At 44.3% G+C, this 21,518-nt stretch overlaps 1 protein-coding gene across 1 annotated transcript; it reads left to right on the top strand.

The window, feature by feature from the left end:
• Positions 1-5,153: 5,153 nt before the first annotated feature.
• Positions 5,154-13,761, top strand: SLC30A1 (solute carrier family 30 member 1). The gene is made up of 2 exons (XM_054629125.2): positions 5,154-5,984; positions 9,421-13,761. The coding sequence occupies exons 1-2, from the start codon at positions 5,351-5,353 to the stop codon at positions 10,329-10,331; spliced, it is 1,545 nt and encodes a 514-aa protein (XP_054485100.1). The 5' UTR covers positions 5,154-5,350; the 3' UTR covers positions 10,332-13,761.
• The last annotated feature ends 7,757 nt before the right edge of the window (positions 13,762-21,518 follow it).

Raw genomic sequence — 21,518 nt, 5'->3', positions numbered from 1 at the left:
TGTCACTGAGCTCCCAGGAGACAGGGAGATAAACCAGCATAGCTCCATTCCTCAGGGCAAAATGTGCCACCAAAGGGCATTGCTTCTTTGCAGCACTACATGGAGGTGCTCTGCAGCCTCCCACAACTCAGAGCTGCGCTTGTTGAACTAGTTTTGAACTGCCTTTTCCAATGCCAGTACATGCATGTTTATGAGTTCCTACAGTATTAACTGTTCCTGCAGGGACTTACCTCAAAGGACCTGAGTGATCTTCTTCCAACAAGAGACCATCCAGAGATCCTTCACCAATGAAATCCAGCATCCTACTGTGAAAAAGGAAATTCCTGCCCCCAATTAAGCAGCTCAGGCACCAGAAAGTACTGTGAGCCCTCTGAGAGGACCTGGTACTGTAAATAGGTGTAGCAGGCACCACTGTGATTAGCACACATCCCTCTCAGTGTCTGTCCTTAGCAATTACCCATTGATTCCTTGATACTCATTATCACGGCTCCAACAGAATTGGCTTGTTCTCATGTTCTTCCTAAAGATAATAAAAGGCAGAGCTTAGCAGTATGATTTATTTAAAATGCCATAAGAAGGATAGTAATTTATTTCAGTAATAATTAAAAATGTTATGAACCAATCAGATGCAAAGACATATTTTCATTCCAGAATTCCATATTTACAGAATTTTCCAATCCCTCTTGAGTCATTGTTACTCTTTCCACCAGAGAGCCACACTGTGTGCAAAAGTGAGTAACACCACAAGTTCTCCTGCCTTTTTTCCTTTAATGATTAATATGGTGATGATTTTTCTACTTGGATCCACTCAGGCACTAGCTGAATAAGGCATTAGTTCTAACTAATACCTTATCGGTATTAATTTCACAGCTGATTTGAGCAACTATTTTGCCTGCCTACTTGTGGATTTTAGGAAAATACTATTTGTATCATAAGCAGACAAATTGGTAATCAAAGCAGCCAGGAAATGCTCTTTAGTCCACCAAAAAGGGCATGCCTGTTCATCAGAAATAATTACAGATTGGCCATACAGTTAATTGTGCCCAAAGTTCTGGAGCATTTACAGGAAACTGAATGCCATTGAATCAAGTGAGCAGCTTGAAAGTAAAAATGCAAATAAAGGAAAGATCAAAACTGGACATAAGAGAGGCATATTTTTAAAATGAGCTGTTTCTTCATTAGGAAGAAAATGTTTCAGAAGGGGGAAAAAAGGGTTTTTAATCTGCTTTGCAAGGATCAGAAGAACTATAGTGGATGACATACTGATCACCTCAACTTGCCTGGAGTTCTGCACCGACTTCCAAAGAGCCCAGATTTCACAGACGCAGTAATCAGGCAGAAGAAGAAGAAATCACTTTGTAGAGCAAGGTGTCCTTCATTTCCTATCTCAGTGCCAATTACTGCTATAGTCTTTCTTCACAGGTCACAAACAAAAGCATGTAAGCACAAGCTTAACTTGCCTCTGTTCAAAGAAGGCCTTTTAATTAACTGCAAACACATGTCTAAGTCCTTTACTTGATAAAGCTACTTTCCTGAATCAGGCATAACAGTGAATCCAACCTAGAGCTTCATGAACAGAAATACTCACTTTTCATTTGTGTTGTTTTTCATTACAAGGAACAACCTTTTTTATGCAGGTCTCTGGACAGCGAGTGCTTCTGATGGCTTTGGTGATGCCGACTGCATCTAATTTGAGGAAACCTTGTAAGGACAGCTACCAGAGAGAGAGAGAGACTCACTGCCTGTGAGAAACACAGCCTAAAATGAAAGCTGACAGCCTTGAAGTGGAACAGACAGATGGAGACATGTTTGCCACAGTCCCACAAAGCCCTCATTAAAAGCCGACAGGTCTGATGACTGCACAGAAAGGGGAAGAGTTAGGTGTTAAAAGGAGGCAGTGTGCTCTGTAATATGTGACTGCAGCCGTGGTTTCTAGGCAGGGCTTCACCTTTTCCAAGTGGAAAGGCACAGAGTGATGCAGAGCCCTCCGTGGTGGAGATCTCTCCACTTACAACCCTGCGCCGAAATTCAAAGGGAAAAAGCAGTGGCTTTATTTGCTCAGCAAACATGCTGAGTAACAGCAGAACTGCCAGCCAAAGTCCTGCTCTTCACACAGGGCTCGGCTGGCTCGGGAGAGCCCAGCACGACTCGGTACAAAACGTTTTGCTGCAGGACAGGTGACAAGCAGCAGCAGCTCTCTGTTCAGGCTTGTCTCCTGGCTCTGGGGGGAGAGAAGCTGTGTGCCAAACATCCACAGCTACTTCTCTCCTCGGAACACAGAGCTTTTATGGTAAGTAAACAGATTTTAGCTGGGTCCTTTCACATCTGTGGACCGGAAACTGAGCTGAGAAAGAATTCTTTGAGTCATGAACAATGCCTGGAAGCCTAAAAAAAAAAAAACCAAAACAAAACAACAAAAAATCCAGAGTCCTCCCTACACTGAAGACAAAGTATTCTCCCTAAAAGCATAAGCAGGAACATTGTGTCTCCTGTGAAACACCATTTATGGTTTCATTAGGTACCTGTATCAGTCACTTTCCCATTAACCTTAAAATTGATGATGCTGCCAGATGGACAGCCCTAAGTTTAGGAACCATCCCTGTTTCTCTTGGCTGGTGCATGGTAATACAATAGAAAAGCCTGGAAACAGCAGCATACAGCCCACTGGTTTACAAAAAGAGTGTGGGGAAGAGGTAGCAGTATGAACTCCTGTGTGGTCCAGCTGCCAGTGATGCCTGGCACGTCCAGCAAGGGGACTGGGCTGCCACAGGGGATCATTCATCAAAGTCCCTGTGTTTGAAGCCCACAGAGACAACAGTGGCTGGGTCAAAACTGTATGCCCAGTTCTATTCATCAGGGAGCAGTGGAAGGCCTCAGGAACCATTTTTCTTCCCTGCCTGAGAAGAAACCACGCCCTCCCATTCTCCTGGGGTATATTGTCCATGTCTTGTGGCTTTTGGCCCCAAGTAGAATTAAGCATTCAGCATGGTATAACAGGACAAAAAGCTATCCCTGGACATGGCTAAGGATGCCATCCTCTAAGGGGAAGGCTGCAGTACACTGACCAGTGGTGTGGAGCAGATCAGGAGGTCTCATGGTGGAGAGACCTTAAAAGGAACACAAATGGATCTGGACATCATCTGCATACTAAGAAAGGAGTCCAAAAAGCCCTAACTTCCCTCCTTAAATCAGGCAAAGCTCTTGACAAGTATATAATGAAGTTTTATTCATCAGGGTTCTACTAATATTGATATCCTGTTTATTTCTCTCAGGAGGGGACTGAGTACTTTTAATCAAGAAAATGATGACACCCCAGTGGCAACCAACTAAAACCCAGTTTAATGAATTCCTGGAGCTGAGCCAGTGAGACACCAAACTTGCTGTCCTCCCTTCCTTCCTACCTAAATTCCATTGGATTAATAGCAATCCCTGTAAAATGATGACCCACTTCACCTGCAGGAATTAAAAGAGGTTTGAGCTGTACCAGTTTCTTTGACCCATATATCCTAAATTTGGGCAATTCTTCCTTGTTAACTAATGGCCTTGTGTGGGAGTGAGGACGACACAACACGGGCATGTTGCGTTTCCATGTAATCACCGTTCAGCTTCCCGGTTATTTACTCCTCAGCGAGTGACGTCAGGGCATACGGGAAGCCAGGCAGGTAAGGAGAATGTTACAGCAATCTAATTGCTGACTCTCTTTACAATGGGCATTAAAGAGTTCTGGGTGCGCTGCTACCGCTACGTCCAGCGCGGAGCACACCTAGATTCTGACACGAGAAGCAGAAAACAGGGCTCAGGGTCACAGGTCAGCACAGCAGTGCCCAAGCCAGCTCTGCCATGTGAGGAAGGTTACGCAAAGGTGAGGGAATGGCACATGGATAAGTGTGGTATCCAGGTGTGGGCTCATGGGGATGCTGCCGAGCACAGGGGAAGCCTGTCCTGAATCACTGCTCTCAGTAATTCTCGTTGATAACGCATTCCTTGTGGACACGTGAGCGCCTTCCGTCATTTTACTGCCCAAACGAAGCCAGGAACCTTTGCACGGAGCCTGAATCACAATCCCTTTGAAATCTCCAAGTATAGGAAGGACATTTTGCATTCTGGCTAGCTCTTCCTTCTCAGGGCACCAGCTCTCCTCCTGCCTCTCTGGGCCCACACACAGCTACACCCACAGCTGCAGAGCCAGGGCTGCTGCCTCCTCTCACATTCCGCTCATGGAATATTCTTTCACCCCTTTCTCTTGCCACCATGTTTCTTGGTTCTCTAAAACAGTGGGCAAAGTAAGAGGTCAGCTCTGCCTTTTCATAACTTTGAGCTTTATATTTTTTTTGAATTTTGTAGTTACGCTTCTGTGGTTTGTCTGGATGTCTCCAAACACTTGCTTTCCCTTTCCTAACTACAAGCCTAACAAACAGTGTTCAGGAACTGACCTTTTAGCATTTACTTATTTTCCCCTATATTATTATAGAACAATTATTATAAAATTTAATAATTAGTATTTCACATTTTAGCAACTATTAATATATTTTATGAATACATTATTATTTTATACAGCCTTTCAAAACTTCAAGCAAAACTTCTTCTCTTACAATTTTTTTAGCCGCCCATTAGTTATTAGTGGTTGCGTCCGCACTTATCTTCCTGCCCTCAGTGACACGAACAGGAAAAGAATTAAACAGAGCCATCCCCCCCCAAAAAAGTCACCGAAAAGCGCAAATCCCACTCGAAATCCCGGCTCCGGACGCGTGACGTCACAGCGCCCCTCACGCCGGGCCCCGGCCCCGCCCCCGCAGCCCGCAGGGGAAGCCCCGCCCCCAGGCGCGCGCCGGGCAGGGGCCGTGTGAAGCGCACCTTTTGCACGAGTCCCGCTCGCCGCGGGCGGGGCCTGCGGGGGCGGGGCGAGAGGGGAAAGCCGGCGGCGTGAGCCAATGGGGATCCGTAGTTCCCCAACGCGTCACGTGTGGCCCCGCCCACTCCCCGTTTCGGGCGCGGGCGGGCGGAACGGGGAGGCCGCGGCTCGCTAGGCGTTACCGGGCGGGGGCGGGGCCCCGCTGTCGCGAGGGCGCGCGGGCCAATGGCGAGCGGGGCCGGGCGCGGGGGCGGGAGGGCACGGCCGGGCGGGCGGGGCGCGCCGGCCAATGGGGCGCGGGCGGGGGCGTGGCCGAGGCGGCGCTCGGGTTCCGTGTGAAAAGAGTGAGGGGGCTCGGGTGCAAAGTTTGCTCGCCCGGCGCCTGCGGAGGGAGCGGCGGCGGCGGCGGCGCGGGGGGAGCGGAGCGGAGCGGCCGCCCGAGCGCTCGGGGCTCCGACCGCCCGCCGCGCTCCTCGCGCCCCCGCCGGGGCAGCCGCGATGTGCGGGGGGATGGCGGCACACGGTCCGGGCGGGCCGCGGTGCTGGCAGAACCGGCGGGCGCGGCTGCTGTGCATGCTGGCGCTCACCTTCCTGTTCTTCGTGGTGGAGGTGGCGGTGAGCCGCGTCACGTCGTCGCTGGCCATGCTCTCCGACTCCTTCCACATGCTCTCCGACGTGATGGCCTTGGTCGTAGCGCTGGTGGCCGTGCGCTTCGCCCAGCGCACCCGCGCCACCAAGAAGAACACGTTCGGGTGGGTGCGGGCCGAGGTGATGGGCGCCCTCGTCAACGCCGTGTTCCTCACCGCCCTCTGCTTCACCATCCTGCTGGAGGCCATCGAGCGCTTCACGGAGCCCCACGAGATCCAGCAGCCGCTGGTGGTCATCGCCGTGGGGGTGGCGGGGCTCATCATCAACCTGCTGGGGCTCTGCCTCTTCAACCACCACGGCGTCGGGGGCCACGGGCACGCCCACGGCCACGGGCACTCGCACGGCGGCCGGCAGCAGCACCCCCGCGGCGGCCCCAAGCCCGAGCAGCCGCCCGGGGACGGCGAGGCTGCGCTGAACCGCGACGAGACCAGCACCTTGGTGGAGAACTCCAGCAGCTCCAACGGAGTCAGCCAGGAGAAGCTGGGTAAGCCCCGCGGGGAAGCGCCGCTGCCTCATCTACGCGTAGAAAAGCGGGAGGGGTCCTTTCCCCGAGTAGGGCGGTGGCCGTCCTGGTCCCACCTGGTGCGGGCTCTGTCAGGACCCTGTGAGGACCATCTGTCCCCACTCCTGGGAAAGAGGCGAGAAACTTTCTCGGCAGCTCTTGGGGCACATGGCTGTCGCACCTCTTCCTCGCGCCTTTCCTTCGGATGCCCTAAGCTGCATGTTTGTCTTGCAGACAGGTCAGAGTGTAAAAGAGTCTTAGGATAAAGCAGTTTGCCCTGGGAAAAAAGTTGGTTCTGCAAGTGAAGGCACATGACAAGCGTTCCTTGCCTAGCGACACGAGCTGTCACAAGACGCTCTCCTAATGCCCTCCGAACTGGCTACACATCAAAAGGAGTGCGGCTCAGTGCCTCGGTCCCAGCAGCTGGATCGCTCCATTGGGTCGGTTATCAGCTACCTGGAAGCTACTCTCCATCTAAACCAAAGATACCAACGTGTATTCCACTGCAATAACATTGTGCTTCTTCATAGCATTGGTGTTAATAGGAAGAAGTATTGGAGATTGCCAGTCAGAACTCTGGAAGCCAGAATGTGGAGCATGCTGGTGTTAGGGCACATGTGTGGTGTCTTGGAATAATTTTTGTTTAGCTTTTTAAAGCATGCACCTTCCCACTGACCTACATGCAGGCATACGTTTAAAATCTTCCCTTCCCAATTGCGGTTAAACAGTTTCATGGGTAGGAATTTCTAGGGTTATTTTTTAGTGGATCCACAAGCCTGGATAGCTGATATTGAAGCTGCTTGGTCAAAGCCAAGTATTGCGTGCTAGTGGAGTGAAAGGTGTGTGTGATTGCCACTTCTCTGTTCCTAGGGCATCCTTGTCACCAGAAGGAATGGACTTCAGGCTTTGGAACCAATTTCTCTCCTCCAGCTTCAGGGTGACATCAGCAGACCATTGTTTTAGCTTAAAGGGAGCTTTAATTGATCGGAATGAACTTTGCTACAGTTTCAGGTTTTCTGTGATCAGAGGTTCCAATACACATTTGAGAAACTTAGTTTCTGTTTCGCTGACTCCCTGTTGGCTTTGGAAAGACAGGTTTTTCAAGAGGATAGCAAAGTTCCTCTGAAAACACTACACCATCTTCTTGACCACATAATAAGCTCTTAATATTGGTTTAGTTCTAGCAAGGTATCCTAATAATTAGTTTCAGACAATGTAAAATTCCCTTAACCCTTAGTCTCATACATATCTTGGCTTGGGAATGATTCTTTAATGGTGAAAAGTTGTGCTTTTAGCCAAGTTTTGGACTAGTTAGAGAAAAAAAGTTATAGCATGCATTAAAATGCATATTGTTGTGAGCTAACTTGCCTGGAATGTCTCATGGATGTGCTTCTGGCAAAAACAAATAATTTGTTGTGGGTGTTTAGGTGGTAATAGGACATAATTTTGGTCACAGTGAAACTTTGAAATAAGTTTGTATTTCCTTCATTGCCCTGTCATGATTATGTAATGGATGGAGCTTACTCATAGTTTGCCTATGAAAAAGTGGCAGGTAGAGGTGATTGGAGGCTTGGGAGAAGATAAAAGATGTAGAGATTCTGACAAAGGTGGTCCTGTGCCTTCACTGGAAATCACAGCGTGGGGTAGTCCTGATTTCCTAAGGTGGAAGTGAAAAGCAGGCATAGCCTTAGGGGCTAGTCATGCACAGGCATTTCTATGGATGCACTTTATGCAAAATAATCAGTTTTTTGTTACATTTCAATGAACATATTTCAAAAAATGTGTTTTAACCATTTGCCATTTAAAAAAAATGTTCGTTCCAAGTTGGTTCAAGAGCTTTCTGGAACTATGTGTCCTGTTACCCACTCATATAGATAGCTGTACTTTTCAGATCTCCATTATTCCAAGTACTTGGTACAAAGTAGAGCGTTCCTCTTTCCTTGCTCTCATCGTGGACCTTGAGGTCTGAACTCTGTAAAAAAAGTTTGTATTTCCTTAAGATATTTCCCTCTAATGTATTTACTTCTCTGGAAAGTTACACGTCCCATGTTCCATAACTCCTAGGGGTAGTGTGGAAAATGTAGCTGGAGCTTCAGGGCAGAAGTGTACTGGATGAGGTAATGAGCTGGGGCTTGGAACTGAGCCTTGGTAGGAGCCCACTCCCTCTTCAGAGAGGAGAGGACTTGAGCGCACTCTGCAATTGCAGAATGGCAGCCACAAGGGCAGAACAGCAGAAGCTGCATGTCTTGTTAATGTTTACAAAGCTCTGAACTCAATAACCTCAGAAGCAGTAAGAGCTCCTTGTTTCAGTTTGTCAGGCCAGGGACCAGTGCCTGTTGCTTTTCTTTACCACTGGAAGTAGCCAAAGAAGAACTTCTGAAGAGAAGCAGGAGGTTAATCATGTACAGTTCTCTCCAATTTGAACATTGGAAGATTGTTTTCCTTCAGAAAGGATTCTTCTTTGTAGTGATGTGTATGTTTATTCCCATGTAGCTGGTTAGCTGTGTTGGAGTGATAAATATTGCAGGCAGTTGTGACAAAGGAGGGCACTAAAATGTTAATTTATGTACAGTCCATGACATATTACTTTGGACATCAGAAGCTGTATGTCACTCAACAGCTATATGTCACTTGCATAAAAAAATATAATTTTACTATTTATTTATTTATTCTGAAATATAAATAACAGTAATTCATATCCTCAGAGTTTCAGTGATAATCTACACTGTCCTATAGTCAATTCTGCTGCTAAATTCTGTGTTTTAGACCTAAAATTTCAGCTGATTGTATCTCATGGTCCTGCTAACTCCATGCACCATCTTGGAAGAACTTCCTTTTCCTTGAATTCAGAAGCCTCTTGAAAAGGCATTGGTAAACCTGAAAAGAAGCTACTACACAGCTGTATCACACAGCTTTTGAGCTTCTAGCTTCAGATTTTAATATGAAATAGCAATGCAGTCCTATGGTGAAAGATGGATTTTAGCAATGTGATCAGTGGTGTTTCAAAAGAAGGAACAAATGTATCTAACTAAGCTACTTAAACCAGCTTTTTTACATACCCTCTGTAACTCTGCATTTTGTTTAGGAAACAAGCAGTGAATAGGCAAATGGTTATACAGCTGGAAAGGTGAAAGTAGTTTTTCAGTACAGTAATTAAAATGTGGTCATCTTCATTCTGTGCTACTCTACATCTTTAATCTCCACGTAGAAACAGTTGCCTTCTAGATTATTTAGATCACTTATTGGGAAAACTGAGTTTTCCTCAGCCAGAGAAGATGTTGCTAAGTGTGTGGGTTGAGCTGCTTTTCGGTTTCATACTCAGTGTGCCATGCTTACTGCTGGATATGATTTTATAAGGAATTACAGTACCATGTTGTATTATAGCTCGTGACTAACTGTTTTATTGTTTTCTTGTCAGGTGATATGAAAGATGACCTGAGTGACGTACAAGTGAATGGGAATGCTGGCCATTATCCTCTGGATGAAGAGGAAGTTGAAGAAGACTCTAGTGCACAACTTAACATGCGTGGAGTTTTTCTGCATGTTTTTGGAGATGCCTTAGGTTCAGTAATTGTGGTAGTGAATGCCTTGCTCTTCTATGGCTTGTGGAATCCATGCCCTGAAGATGGGCCTTGCTATAATCCATGTGTCAATGATCATTGCATGGAAAATACTACTTTATTCCGAGCACTTGGCAGCACTAACAAGTCAGAGCAAGATGGCATTACGGTGGCTGGTCCTTGCTGGCTGCTATATTTAGATCCTGTCCTCTGTTTGATTATGGTCTGTATACTCCTTTACACAACTTACCCGTTGCTTAGGGAGTCAGCCCTCATCCTTCTACAGACTGTTCCCAAACAAATAGACGTCCATTCTTTGAACTCAAAGCTACGCACCCTCGAAGGAGTCGAAGCAATCCATGAATTACACATTTGGCAGCTAGCAGGCAGCAGGATCATTGGCACTGCTCACATCAAGTGTCCTGACCCTTCTACCTACATGATGGTGGCCAAGCGCATCAAAGAGATCTTTCACGACGAAGGGATTCATGCAACTACCATTCAGCCCGAGTTTGCCAGCGTTGGCTCTGAGTCAGGGAGAGGGAAATGCGAGTTTCCTTGCAGGACTCAGTGTGCTTTGAAGCAGTGTTGCGGAGCAGGAGAAGATAGTACTGCAAAGAAGACAGAAAAATCGTCATCACTTAGTATTTCTTGTTCAGAAGTTGTCATTGAATTTCCGAAAACGAGGAGGACTAAGTCGGAGAGCATCCCTTCAGTGAAGCTGGAGGCGAACACCGATCAAAATGAGCAGTTTGAGTCATCTTTGTAACTCCCTGAAGGGTGCTACCTGAGCTGTGGAGACTTTGTCAACAGCTGTGTTGCAAGAGGAAGAGACAGACGTTCGAGATGCAATTTTGCCAAATAGTGTAATTGCTGAAGTCCTTGTTCTTGTCATATTGCTAAATATAGAATGCTTGTTTTAAAGAATATAATGTCACTGTCATGATACAATGCGTTTGTGTTGACTTTGTTTGACTGGGACAGACAGAAAGTGCATCCATGCTGTAACACTTCAGAAAACCAGTTTCAACATTTCAGCAGAGACACTTTTTTGCTGTGCTTCAAATTAAGATACTTTTTTCCAGTGAAAAGGTATTTGAGGGATAAGCATGTAGGAACTCAATTTGTGTTACAGATTTCTTGGACCTACTTTTTCCTTTAATATTTGATTTGTAGATACCTTAATATATTGTTTATTTAGAAGCCCTAAGAAAACCAAAGTTCATAGAACATTTTTAAAGATATAACTACTAAAAACTGGAAACCACTTTGCAGTTTCACATATTTTTCTTAAAGCTATGTAATAATAATAAAAATTGTGAAGGCTTTTCTAGTGAATTTATCGCACAGCATATTTTAAAGACAACATCATGTGATTGTCAGAAATTGTCCCCTCTTCTTCTGGTAAGGTAGCTAGGTAATTGAAAACAACAGAAGTGAAAGGGTTTTTTTCTGTCAGAATGGCAGTTCAAGCTACTGTATACTGCTCTGTGATCCAGACATGAGACTAGTTGATAAAGTAACACAGACTTCTATGTTTTATGGATTTTCTGCTGCTTTCTCTTACTTTCAAGTTGTGTCTGGTCATGAAAGTCTTTGAGGTTTAAGGAACCCTTGACTTAACAGTGCTAAGAATAAATACTTAGCTGATGCTGAGTTTACTAAGATAAAATAATTAGTTCTGTCAGTAAGTGCTCTGTTGGGGAAGGTCTGCCAAGCACTGACAGTATAACTCCTGCTTTCAAGCACAGACAGCAGCTCCCCAAAAATAATGGTGCATTTTGCTTCTAGGTCAGTGTGTCTGTAAACACTTGCAGTGACTTCAGTCCTGGTCCCCTACCATGTCCTCAGGAGCCCTCCACTGACTTTTGAGGAAGTGGTGCAGGGATCACTGTATTTCACACTTCAAGATGCTTATGGATCACATTTCACTTACTCAGTATCTGCATCTGTGATTTAAAATCTTGACTCGGTTAATTGACAACTGTCTCTAAAGAAGCTGTTACAGTGTGCTGCCAACTTACACCTTAGGAAAGGAGAAACTGCTCTGTGGACTCTGAATTTGGCAGAGATGAGGTGAGAGTTGAAAGATAAAACATACAAGAAATCTAATCTAAAAGCCTGGCCCTTTTGATCCACTCTCATGTCATGTATGGGAACTAATGTCTTGTGATTAACAGATTGCTCCTGTGTGCAAAACTGGAAAACAACTCAGATCTTCCATTCTTTGCTCTATGACTCTGGACACGATAAACACTTTGCCTCAGTTTCCCTGTCTTCAAATGGGGATAATACCTACCTCACAGGGGTGTTGTGAGGCTTAACTATTGTGTGAAGAGCTCTGAGATCTGTTACTGGAAGGCACTGGAAAGAGGATAAGATACTAGATTACCTGGCATTTACTACTTCTGCAAATGCATTGCAATACCTAGGCACAACCAGAGGGAACTGAGGATAGTTTTGGCCTTACGAAATTCTTTGATGCTGTGGTTTTCAGGTTTTTAACAGTATTTAAATAGAGATTTTTTTAAAAAGAATGTTTTGTTAGTGAAGGGAATGTAGCTTTGCCTCCAGATACAGAACACCTCCCTAGTTTGCATTTCTAATTTGTGTCTTGCATCATAATTGCTCCTAAATAGTACAAAGAATAGTCCTGCTGCTCATCAGACCTGGACTGGCCAAGTCAGTCAGTGGTCTCACCCAAGCTCTCAGCAGAGCATTGCAGTCAACTCTCGATTATCCACGGGTGGATTACAGTGTTGTGCATTACCTGTGCAGTGAGCAGGGCCAGCACCGGCCCCGTGTGCCAAAGCACGGGAAAGCTGGAGGTGCTGCCCCTGCTCCCAGGGAGCCCCATCACAGGCTGCATTGCTGGGGTGCAGCACAGCACTGACCGGGGCTTCTGCCTCCTGGCTGCTCAGGTGCATCTGCAGGAAGCTGTGGGCTGTGGATGGGTAGGCTTGGCTTTGTGCTGGCTTGGGATGTTGGTGCTTCGCAGCCACCAGCATTGCTCACCTTCTGTGTTTATGCTTGTTGTATAGTCTCATAAACTAACTTAAATGTGTTAATATAGTATTTATATATGTTTTTGGTTTTTCTGAATTATCTTAACTCTTTTTTCTGTTACCTGTATATGATCTAGAGTTGACTGTTAAATGAGATCTTGTATGAGACTACATTTGCTGAGTATGCTACCACTGCTACTATACTACAGAGTATTAACCTAGTAAATTTTGAAATGAACAAAGTACTATTTTTTTTAAATGTGTATCCTTGCTTTCTATGGTAAACTTTCACTAATTATTTTCATCACTAGCTTAAAATTTGTCTCAATCATTAGTACGAATTCTTGAGGTTCTGCCATATATCACTAACACACCATAGAACTACTGTTCTTTAGTTTATTTTAAAAAATACCAACAAATCTAACCATGGTAGCACTGAGAAGTCTGATTAACTTCTTTCCTGTTGCTCTTATTAAAAAAGGGCAACTGGTAAGTCATAACAGTTACCAGCATTGGTTAATAGTCTCAGTAAATGCATCTGAATAGAGGGAGTTGTAGTCACTAATTCCATTTTAAACTATTTAATATCTTTTTTTTTTTTGGTGCCAGAAGTCATATTTTTCTATTTCTGTGTCCATTGCAGGCAATGGCTAACTAAAAAGACAAAAAGCTCTCCCCCTCGTTACTTTGAGTATCAGGACAGGATGCAGAGGTGACAGTGATGATGGTGGTGATGATGGGGGCAGGAGGGGGAGTTGCATGGCCTCTGTCACATGCCCTGTTGCACGTGCAGCACCGGCTGGTGTTACCAGGGCCCTTTAGTCTCCTTAGCCCTTGATGATAAACTCCCTGAAAGCATAGAGTGAGGTCAGCGTGGTGGCTGTGCAGCAGCAGGAACACAATTTCTCCCTTCTGGCTGTAGGAGACCCGACTGTAGCCCACTAGCTTGTGAAATAGCTCGATTTTTTTTTAACTTGATCTGTCTGGGGTTATACAGACTTGATTTGTTCTGAAGATCACAGTTTAAGAATACTGAGAGCATTCAAAAGCACTGCACAGTCTCTCTTTATTTTTTTTCCACAAAGCATGAAACTAGTGAATCTCATGTAAGTGAACACTGCAGTGGTGGGGAGCTAATTGTATTGTGTATCACATTCCTGAATTTTTAAAATAAAAACAATTATGGAACACTGATTTTAAGGAAAAATAAGTTTGTATTTCAGATTGTTTAGGTTTCTGATTAAATGTGTCAGAGATGTACCAAACATCACCAGATGAAATATTTTACTACATGCCTCATCCAGGAACATGCTATTTTAGAATCACTTCCTAGATTATATCTGCACCTAAGGTGAGGTGCAGAACAAATTCAGACACTAAGTGGGCTAGCCACAGTACCATCAGTCTTCCTTTTTAGCAGAGTAAATTGTTTCTGTGGAGCCCCTAGTAATTGTAGCTCTTTTGCTTTCAACACCCAGTGTGGGCTTAGTTAATGTCTGTAGTTGCCACATCGCAGTGTGCGGTACGGACATACAGGGAGTTATGTAAGAGAACCAGCCCCAGCTTGTGACTGCCCAAAAGTCATGGCAAGGGCTCACTCCTGAAAATGTCTCTATTCTTAAATAGTTTCATCAGGCTGACGAGTACTTACTTGCACACCAGGTATTACTTGTGGGAGTGAGTCCAAAGCTTCTGCCAGTGTAGCCTAGCTTTTAAAGAAAAAAGTACCTAGATTTTATGGATGTATTAAAATCAGGACCGCTATGGTGTTTCTAAATTTGCTGTAGAAATACTGTCAGTTTGGTGTAATTCCAGAATTTATTCCTTTTCCCCATTCTCTAAAAAGAAAGGGAAAAAAGCCCACTGAGTGTCCTAAGACTTGTTAGCAAGTTTAGCTAAACGGACATTGTTAGCTTCTGAAATCGGGCCATCTGAATTTATTAAACACTGCCTGGTGGAGTTTAGGGAGGAGGGATAAAGATTCCTGCCATTCCCCTTCCCCTGCCCCCTGCTTTGACTGCACTTTCTAATCTCTTCAGCTATGGAGAGACTGGGAGGGATGGAGGGGGTGAATTTTGTAATTAGATGTTCCGAGTTCCATGTGGAGGGAATGGGAAATACTGCTAACTATATTTAAAAGCATATAAATATGCTCTGACTATTTTAGCTCCACAGCATATCATCAGTTACACCCTTTTTAGGTATGCATTTAAGTGGTTCAGGTCCACAGTATCTTTGGCTTTTCCTTTCTCTGCTAGGCAGAAAGAGGTGGATGCTCCATTTGCCTGAGCTAAAGCCAGAGTTGACAATTTTCCAAATCAAACGTAGCTTTGCTGATAACAGAAGGTCCGATTATTCCTTGTGACCTTTGCTTTGTGTGGTTAGCTGTCTGTGAGGTACAGCACCATGTTTTAGCAGGCTCACATTTATATTTTTTGCACTCACTGTGTTGTCTAACTAGTTGAAAAGCAAAACCACAAAGCTGAAAAATATCTTTCATCTGTATGTCTCCAAAAAGCACATGGGATTAATTTGGCTTCTTTTTTTTTTTCATGTCCTGAATCCTGTTTCTGAACAATGTTAAAATATAATTGGCATAGTTTGTTCATTGATGATATTTCTTTTTGCCTTCTTTTAAAATAAAGAATAATGTTCTTTTTTTCTTTTTTTTTTTTTCCTTTTTTTTTTGTTTTTGTTTTTAAGTATTAAAGTGCTGAGAAAATAAATGGAGCTCTTGACCATCAAATACATTTTAGTTGGGATTTCTTTCTCAGATCAGCTCCCAGGAAGGAATCTAACTAGTAGAAATAGACATTCACTATCTCCCAGAACATCAAAAAGAGATGAAAAGAGCACAAATAGAGGAGGTGGAGGTTAGTAAATGGGTTGTAAAGTCCTGGCCTCCAACTGTCTGGGTTCCAAGTGCAATTAAAAAAATAGTTGCTCAGTTCTAGTATGGTAAAGAGTTAACTATGCAAAAGGCATTTTTTTATCTCAAATGAAAACAGCTTTTGAAAATAATAAAAAAATCATCTTGACCTGTTAATTGTCCATGGTTAAATATCTGCCATAAGGGTCAATAAGGTAGGCTTCCTAATAGGACTCTATACTGTTCTTTCAATGTGTTTGGAAGAAATCTGCTTTAGAGCAGAAGATGCTTTGGTGCTTTTCAGCTTCATTTGTTTCAACTCAGAAAAACTACAGTTTGCAGTTTTTTGGGAGAAAAGGACTGACTGCAGATGCCAGCACTAGCACTGAGGAGGGCAGGATGGTGACCAATAGCTGCTTTGAACTGTTAATAAGCTTGCAGTTGTGAGTTCATTTTGGAGCCCTTCAGCAGCACCTTTTTCTGCTTCAAGAGGGAAAAGTGATTCCACCTTATTAGTTATATGTGCAGGAGGGTATGTTTGGTTGTGCTGTAAACACTGCATGTGAGCTTGAGTTTTGCCATTTTCCAAAGCTGCTTCTACCTCTCCATGAAATGATGTGATTTGAACTTACTATGAACATTCTTTATGAGAACATGAGCATGAGTTTTGCCATTTTCCAAAGCTGCTTCTACCTGTCTGTGAAATGATGTGATTTGAATTTACTATGAACATCCTTTATGAGACATGCTGGTGTGGGAATTTTAAATTAGCAGGAAGGGAAGCTTCAGGTCCGTAGCTTACTTTTGCCATGTCATTCATGCAGATAGTTGCCTGACTGCAGATAGTTGCTTGACCTCAAGGACCACCAGATCCAGCTCCCAGAACAACTCCTTGCTGCTTTTCCATTGGAGGAGCTAGTGCCACAGAAGAGGGGTGGGATGGGAGCATCTGACTCCGCAGGCACCTTCTCAGGCTGATCTGTGCTAGCATCCCAAACCTGGCATGAAAGCCTTGCCACTGAGACTTTGGCTAGCATTTATATATATTTGTGGTTTGGTTTATCCTTTTTTAATTTTTGACAATCAACACAAACCTTAAAGTGTTGCTGAGACCAAATGGCAATCCCCACCCCCCATCACCCAAGCTCTGTTTCTAGTTACAGCATTGGTCGGCTTCCCAGCATTTTCCTCCTGCACCAGCTCCTGCAGCTAAGAATAGCCCTGGTGATGCTGTGGAACAGGATGTGCAACCTGCTGGGCTTCCTGCGTTTGTGCTCGTGTTGCTGGCCTGGGCTGAAGGCTGTGCTCATCTTCCCCTGGACTCACTGGGTGAATTTGTTAGATTGAATTTCTTGGATGAGGTTTGCTGTGGGTTGGCCCACGCGTGTTCCAGTTGCCTATATTCTGTGCTGTAGGCAACTGTATTCTGCAGTATAGGCAAGACCTCAGCCAAGGGAGATACTCACTTGCTGCCAGTCTTCTGTGCTTCACAGTGTGTCTGCTGAGTGTAAGAGGATGCTGCTGGCCTGCTGCAGACCTGGATTCAAGCTTCACTGCTTGGTTTGATGTTACTGTGTGATCCCTGTAGCTGAGGGTGCAGAGTACAGCACAGGGAGTCTGCAGGTAACTGGGTCACTGCTGCTCACCTGAGCTAGGTGCTCATACCCTAGTTCAGGAGTGAACAACACTCCCACAGATAAATGCTGCATATATTGCTGTACTCTCAAGATTTTTTCATTAGGCAGCACTGACTGGAGACTCAGTCCATTGTCTTATCCTGTGCTTCCATGGGCTCTCTCCCAGTCAGTTGCAGACAAGCACGTTTTTCCTTGAGAAAGGGATTATGTGAATTAGCAAAATTCAGGTGATGATTTTCACTTGTATTTTTGTGGGCATGTGGGAAAGTTCTGACCCAGATAGATGGGGCTGATTCTGCATGCTTCCAGCTGAGCTTTAGGAAGGGTTGGGCTTAAGTACTAGGTAAAATCTAGGCTCAAGTAATTAATACTAAATATCCATACTGGCAGAGGTCTTAGGTTTCTGTGTCATGATAGTTTGAAGTGATTTTCTCTTCATATTGCTGTTCAAAAAGAAGAAAGGAAAGAACTATGTTTAATTATCACAAGAATTATTACCCAGCCTTGGTGGGTGTGTTTCCAGTTTGCTGAAAACCTCCCTGCATGCAGCAGCAGCACAGTAGAGACACTGACAAGTTAGTCGGCAAGTTATTGCTAAAAAGGAGGTGTTTGGTACATATGCTTGAGCTTGGAAGTGGAATGACACTTGGCACCATAATGTCCCAGTTATCTTTTTCTGAAGGAGTAGGAAAACTGCAGAACTAAATATTGAGTCAAGCTGCGTGGGCAGAGCTCCTGTGTCAGAGCTGCGCTGACGTCACAGCCACAGCGTGACATCACGGGCTGTATGTGAAAAACCCAGAGCATCACCCAAGCTCTATGTGCTACTGAAAACCTCAGTAACATTTATTGAAAACTTACATGGGGTTTTTATCCCTTTTCTCATTCCCTTCATGCTGAGAAGTTTAGCCGCACAGCTAAGGGGAGAGTGCAGCTCAACTGCCTTGCAACACTGTGTGCTGCTCTGAGAAAAAGTGCCATTGCAACCAGAGCTTGAACTCTTACTGTGTGCCCTTCCTAAAAGTATCTACAAAAATGAGGTGATGTCAAAACAGTGTTTCTCTACTGAAAGCTGGGGTGATACTCAAGTCTACAACTTCTGCAGTAGCTTTCTGTGATGCTCCTGCTTGCTGTCCTCTGCCCAGAGAACAATCGGAGTTACTATTACTGCATGTGCGTGCAATAATTAATGTGGCATGGAAAAACAGAAGGGCAGACACTGGAGTTCTTTAGATTTATTCTTTAATAATAGAAAATGTGATCTATGAGATTTTTGCCAAAACTTCTTTCATGTCTGATAGTATCAAAAAGGCAGTCACTTTTGATACTATCAGACATGAAAGAAGTGGTCTCTCTGGTTCTCCCACAGTGGTCTCTCTGGTTAGTAGGAAGCAAATGAAATTATGGCATCAATGGAGTGTGTGTGGGTTTTGATTTTGGAGTGGTTATATTTTCCCCATCCTGCAGCTGCTTTAATGAGGGTAATGACTTTATTTGGTTTTCCTCTATAGCTCTGCAGTGCTCAACAGCTTGTTACCGAGGGACCTACACCAGGAGTGCATGGAAATCCAAGTTAGTGAAAGACATGGAAAAACATGTTCCAACAGATCACAGCTGAAGCTGAGACCTTAATCTTCCTGAGACAGAAGGTAGCCAGCACAGGCTCAGCTGTTCCATCAGGAAAGGTTAGTGTGAAGTACCAAGCCTAGCTCACTGCTAGAGAAATGGTGCAGAAAATCAGGTAACAGCAGTTTAGTTTCACACCCGAGCATATGAGGAGTGGCCTCTCTCTGCAAGAGACTGCAGCTTGGCAAAAATAATGTGTTTGCATGGGGGTTTGCTGCTGGCAGTGGCACTGAAAGTGCAGTATTTCTCCAAATGACTTAAGGTAAAGTCGGATATGGAGGGTTCTTATGCAATATGAGAGTTCCCCTTTCGAAACAGTGGTTTGGAGAGAAAAAGTCATTGGTCTGGGCTAGGACAAAAATTAAACAAGATAAACAAGGATGGGCTGCTGCCATCTTCTCCTTTATCTCTAAACCTTAACCTTAAACTGCAAATTTGGGGTTAATGCAGTGCAGTGTGTCTGCAACTGCTAAAACCAGCTATGTTTTAATAGATCTGACTTATTTCAATGATGATGAAGGTTTTAAAGTTCCTCTAGGTAACAGAAATATTTCTATGCTTTTAAAGTTCAAATGCAAGTATTTTTAATATTACTAAGAATATTTTCAAACATTTAATTAATTATTTACTTATTCTGTGTCCTTGTTTCTAATCCACAGAACATAGAAATAAACTTTATTTTAAAAAACCTGTCCAATTTTTGCTAACATATTATTTTTCTTTAATATCAGCTAAAAAGAGAGGAAGTGTCAATTCATGAAAAGTAGAGCTAACCACACAATTTTGGTAGCAGGTCACTTGCCACTAACAAGTACTTCAGCACTCTGCAGAGCTCTGAGTAGCTGTAGAATGTACTGTGGAAACAGGGACCACAGCAATAAATTGGGATGGAAAAATATTTGCTTGAACTTCACGAAGAAGAAGCTGCTTTAGTGATACAGAAGAAAATGTATCAGTTCCTGAGTTGCATTTTGGCCTGTACTATACATAGCATTCTGAAAAACTAATCCTTCAATGATGTGATGGGGACTTTATTCCATAAATACCAGATTAGATCCTGTCCTATGCACTGATTTATCCAGCCAGTTAAATTATGGCAGGGGAGGAGTGGAGAGCATGATAGATGCAATTCTGGACTGTACATCATTCAGCAACTCCTTCCAGTACACGTGATCCTTCTTTTAAATAATGTGAGAGTTTGCTGGGGTTTTACCCAAATATGACCATCCTGCTTTTCAAACAACTTGGTTCTGACAGGAACTTTGTTCTGACAGATTCTTTTTGAAGGGGATGCCTTAACCCAATTAGCTTCAGGGTATCTTCCTGTGATAATGTCTTCAGGGGCCACATGCTGGTTGGCTGAGTCAGTGACACTGTGTTTTCCTGTGCTCAGTAGGAGTGCAAGACTCTGAACCAAGTTGGGCTGGATGGAGGATATCAAAGACCTGGAAATGTGGAAGAATGTGTTGAAGATAAGGCTAGATTAATTCTCAACACTTTAAGCCTTTGTTAAGAAAAGCTGGGCTCTTGGGGTTTTTTTGTTTGGTTTGGTTTGGATTTTTTGTTGTTTTTTTTTACTTTCTGTATCTGTGACTAACCCCAAACACAGCCACTCATATATAGAGGAGGAAAACTTAATATTCATTGAAATTTCACTGAGGTGCTTTTTGGCAAGTCTGAGATGTGTACTAAATAAATCCAATAGGATGGTAATGATTGTTACAGGACCCCTCAGAGCATGTTTTTCATCTCACTTTTCATCTCTGATACGTAGATTATGAATATAAGAGCCTGCCTTGTATTGGGAACTCTGACAGGTGAAAAGTGCTCTCTGTTTGTAGCACATGCAGGGCTCTGACCTCTGGCATGCTTTTCGTCCCTCAAACTCTGCTAAAAAGTGCTTAAAGAAATACAAAGTACTCACTGAGACTCAAAAATGTGACCAAGGTAGAAGCTATGGTTCTCTGAGGGGTCTCGTTTATCTCTATATGGTTTTCAGTTTCCCCCAAAAGCTGAAATTTCAGTTTAAGGAGGGCCTCAGAAACAGAGATCATGGGGGGCTTGTAGAAATCTCAATAAGCCTCCAGAAGGACTACAGCTGTTCTAAGGAAAGAGGCCACTCTCTCTTGGATTGCACTGCAAACTGCAAACTGACCCAACCTGAGGGATGGAAAACCAGCAGTGCTCCTCAGAGAGGCCTGGATTGCTCCTGTGCTGCACCAATTTTAGGGCCACAGCACATGGGAGAAGTGAGGGCATGACTGCCATGAGCTGGGACGTGCAGGCCAGCTGTAACCAGGTAATCTGTGCTCTGAGCAGCTCCTGTCACAGAACACCCATCTACCAACAAAGGCATGCACAGCACTGCCCAGCCCTCGATGTTTGAAACTTCCCCTGGGTCCATAGGGAAGGGCCTCCACATCCAGAGCGTGTGTGGCATAGGTGTAAAGGGAGCACTGCGCTGGTGGAAAGGGCACCACCAGTGGTGTAACAACTCTGATACTGGGCTGCCACTCCAGCTGTTCTGGGATTAATGCTGTTACTGAGTTTAGAACTGATAAATGAAACTTGAAACTCAATTTATGCAGAAATAACTGCTTAAACCTAGTTATTTCTTGTTTCCTTGTGCACGTGGCTTTTCTAGGCTGTCTGCTTTTTCCACAGTAACTTCCAAGCTCTGCTTGGGCAGGGATTGTCACCTCCCAGCATAGCACTGATCACAGAGGTAGGTATCCTCCAGGCAGGGCTGCTGGATGCTTTCTAATCCAGCAGTGAGAAAAAACACCCACCACGAGAGAGTCTGCAGTGCTTCACTAAAT

The sequence above is a fragment of the Agelaius phoeniceus genome, chromosome 3, assembly GCF_051311805.1.
Source record: "Agelaius phoeniceus isolate bAgePho1 chromosome 3, bAgePho1.hap1, whole genome shotgun sequence".
NCBI classification, from domain to species: Eukaryota; Metazoa; Chordata; class Aves; order Passeriformes; family Icteridae; genus Agelaius; species Agelaius phoeniceus.
This window is presented reverse-complemented; position numbering and strand designations above follow the sequence as displayed.

Excerpts from the sequence above, each read along its gene's own strand:
- SLC30A1 (XM_054629125.2), top strand. The coding sequence starts at position 5,351 with ATGTGCGGGGGGATGGCGGCACACGGTCCGGGCGGGCCGCGGTGCTGG. Across the intron at positions 5,985-9,420 it reads AGTCAGCCAGGAGAAGCTGG|GTGATATGAAAGATGACCTG; the intron begins GTAAGCCCCGCG and ends TTTTCTTGTCAG.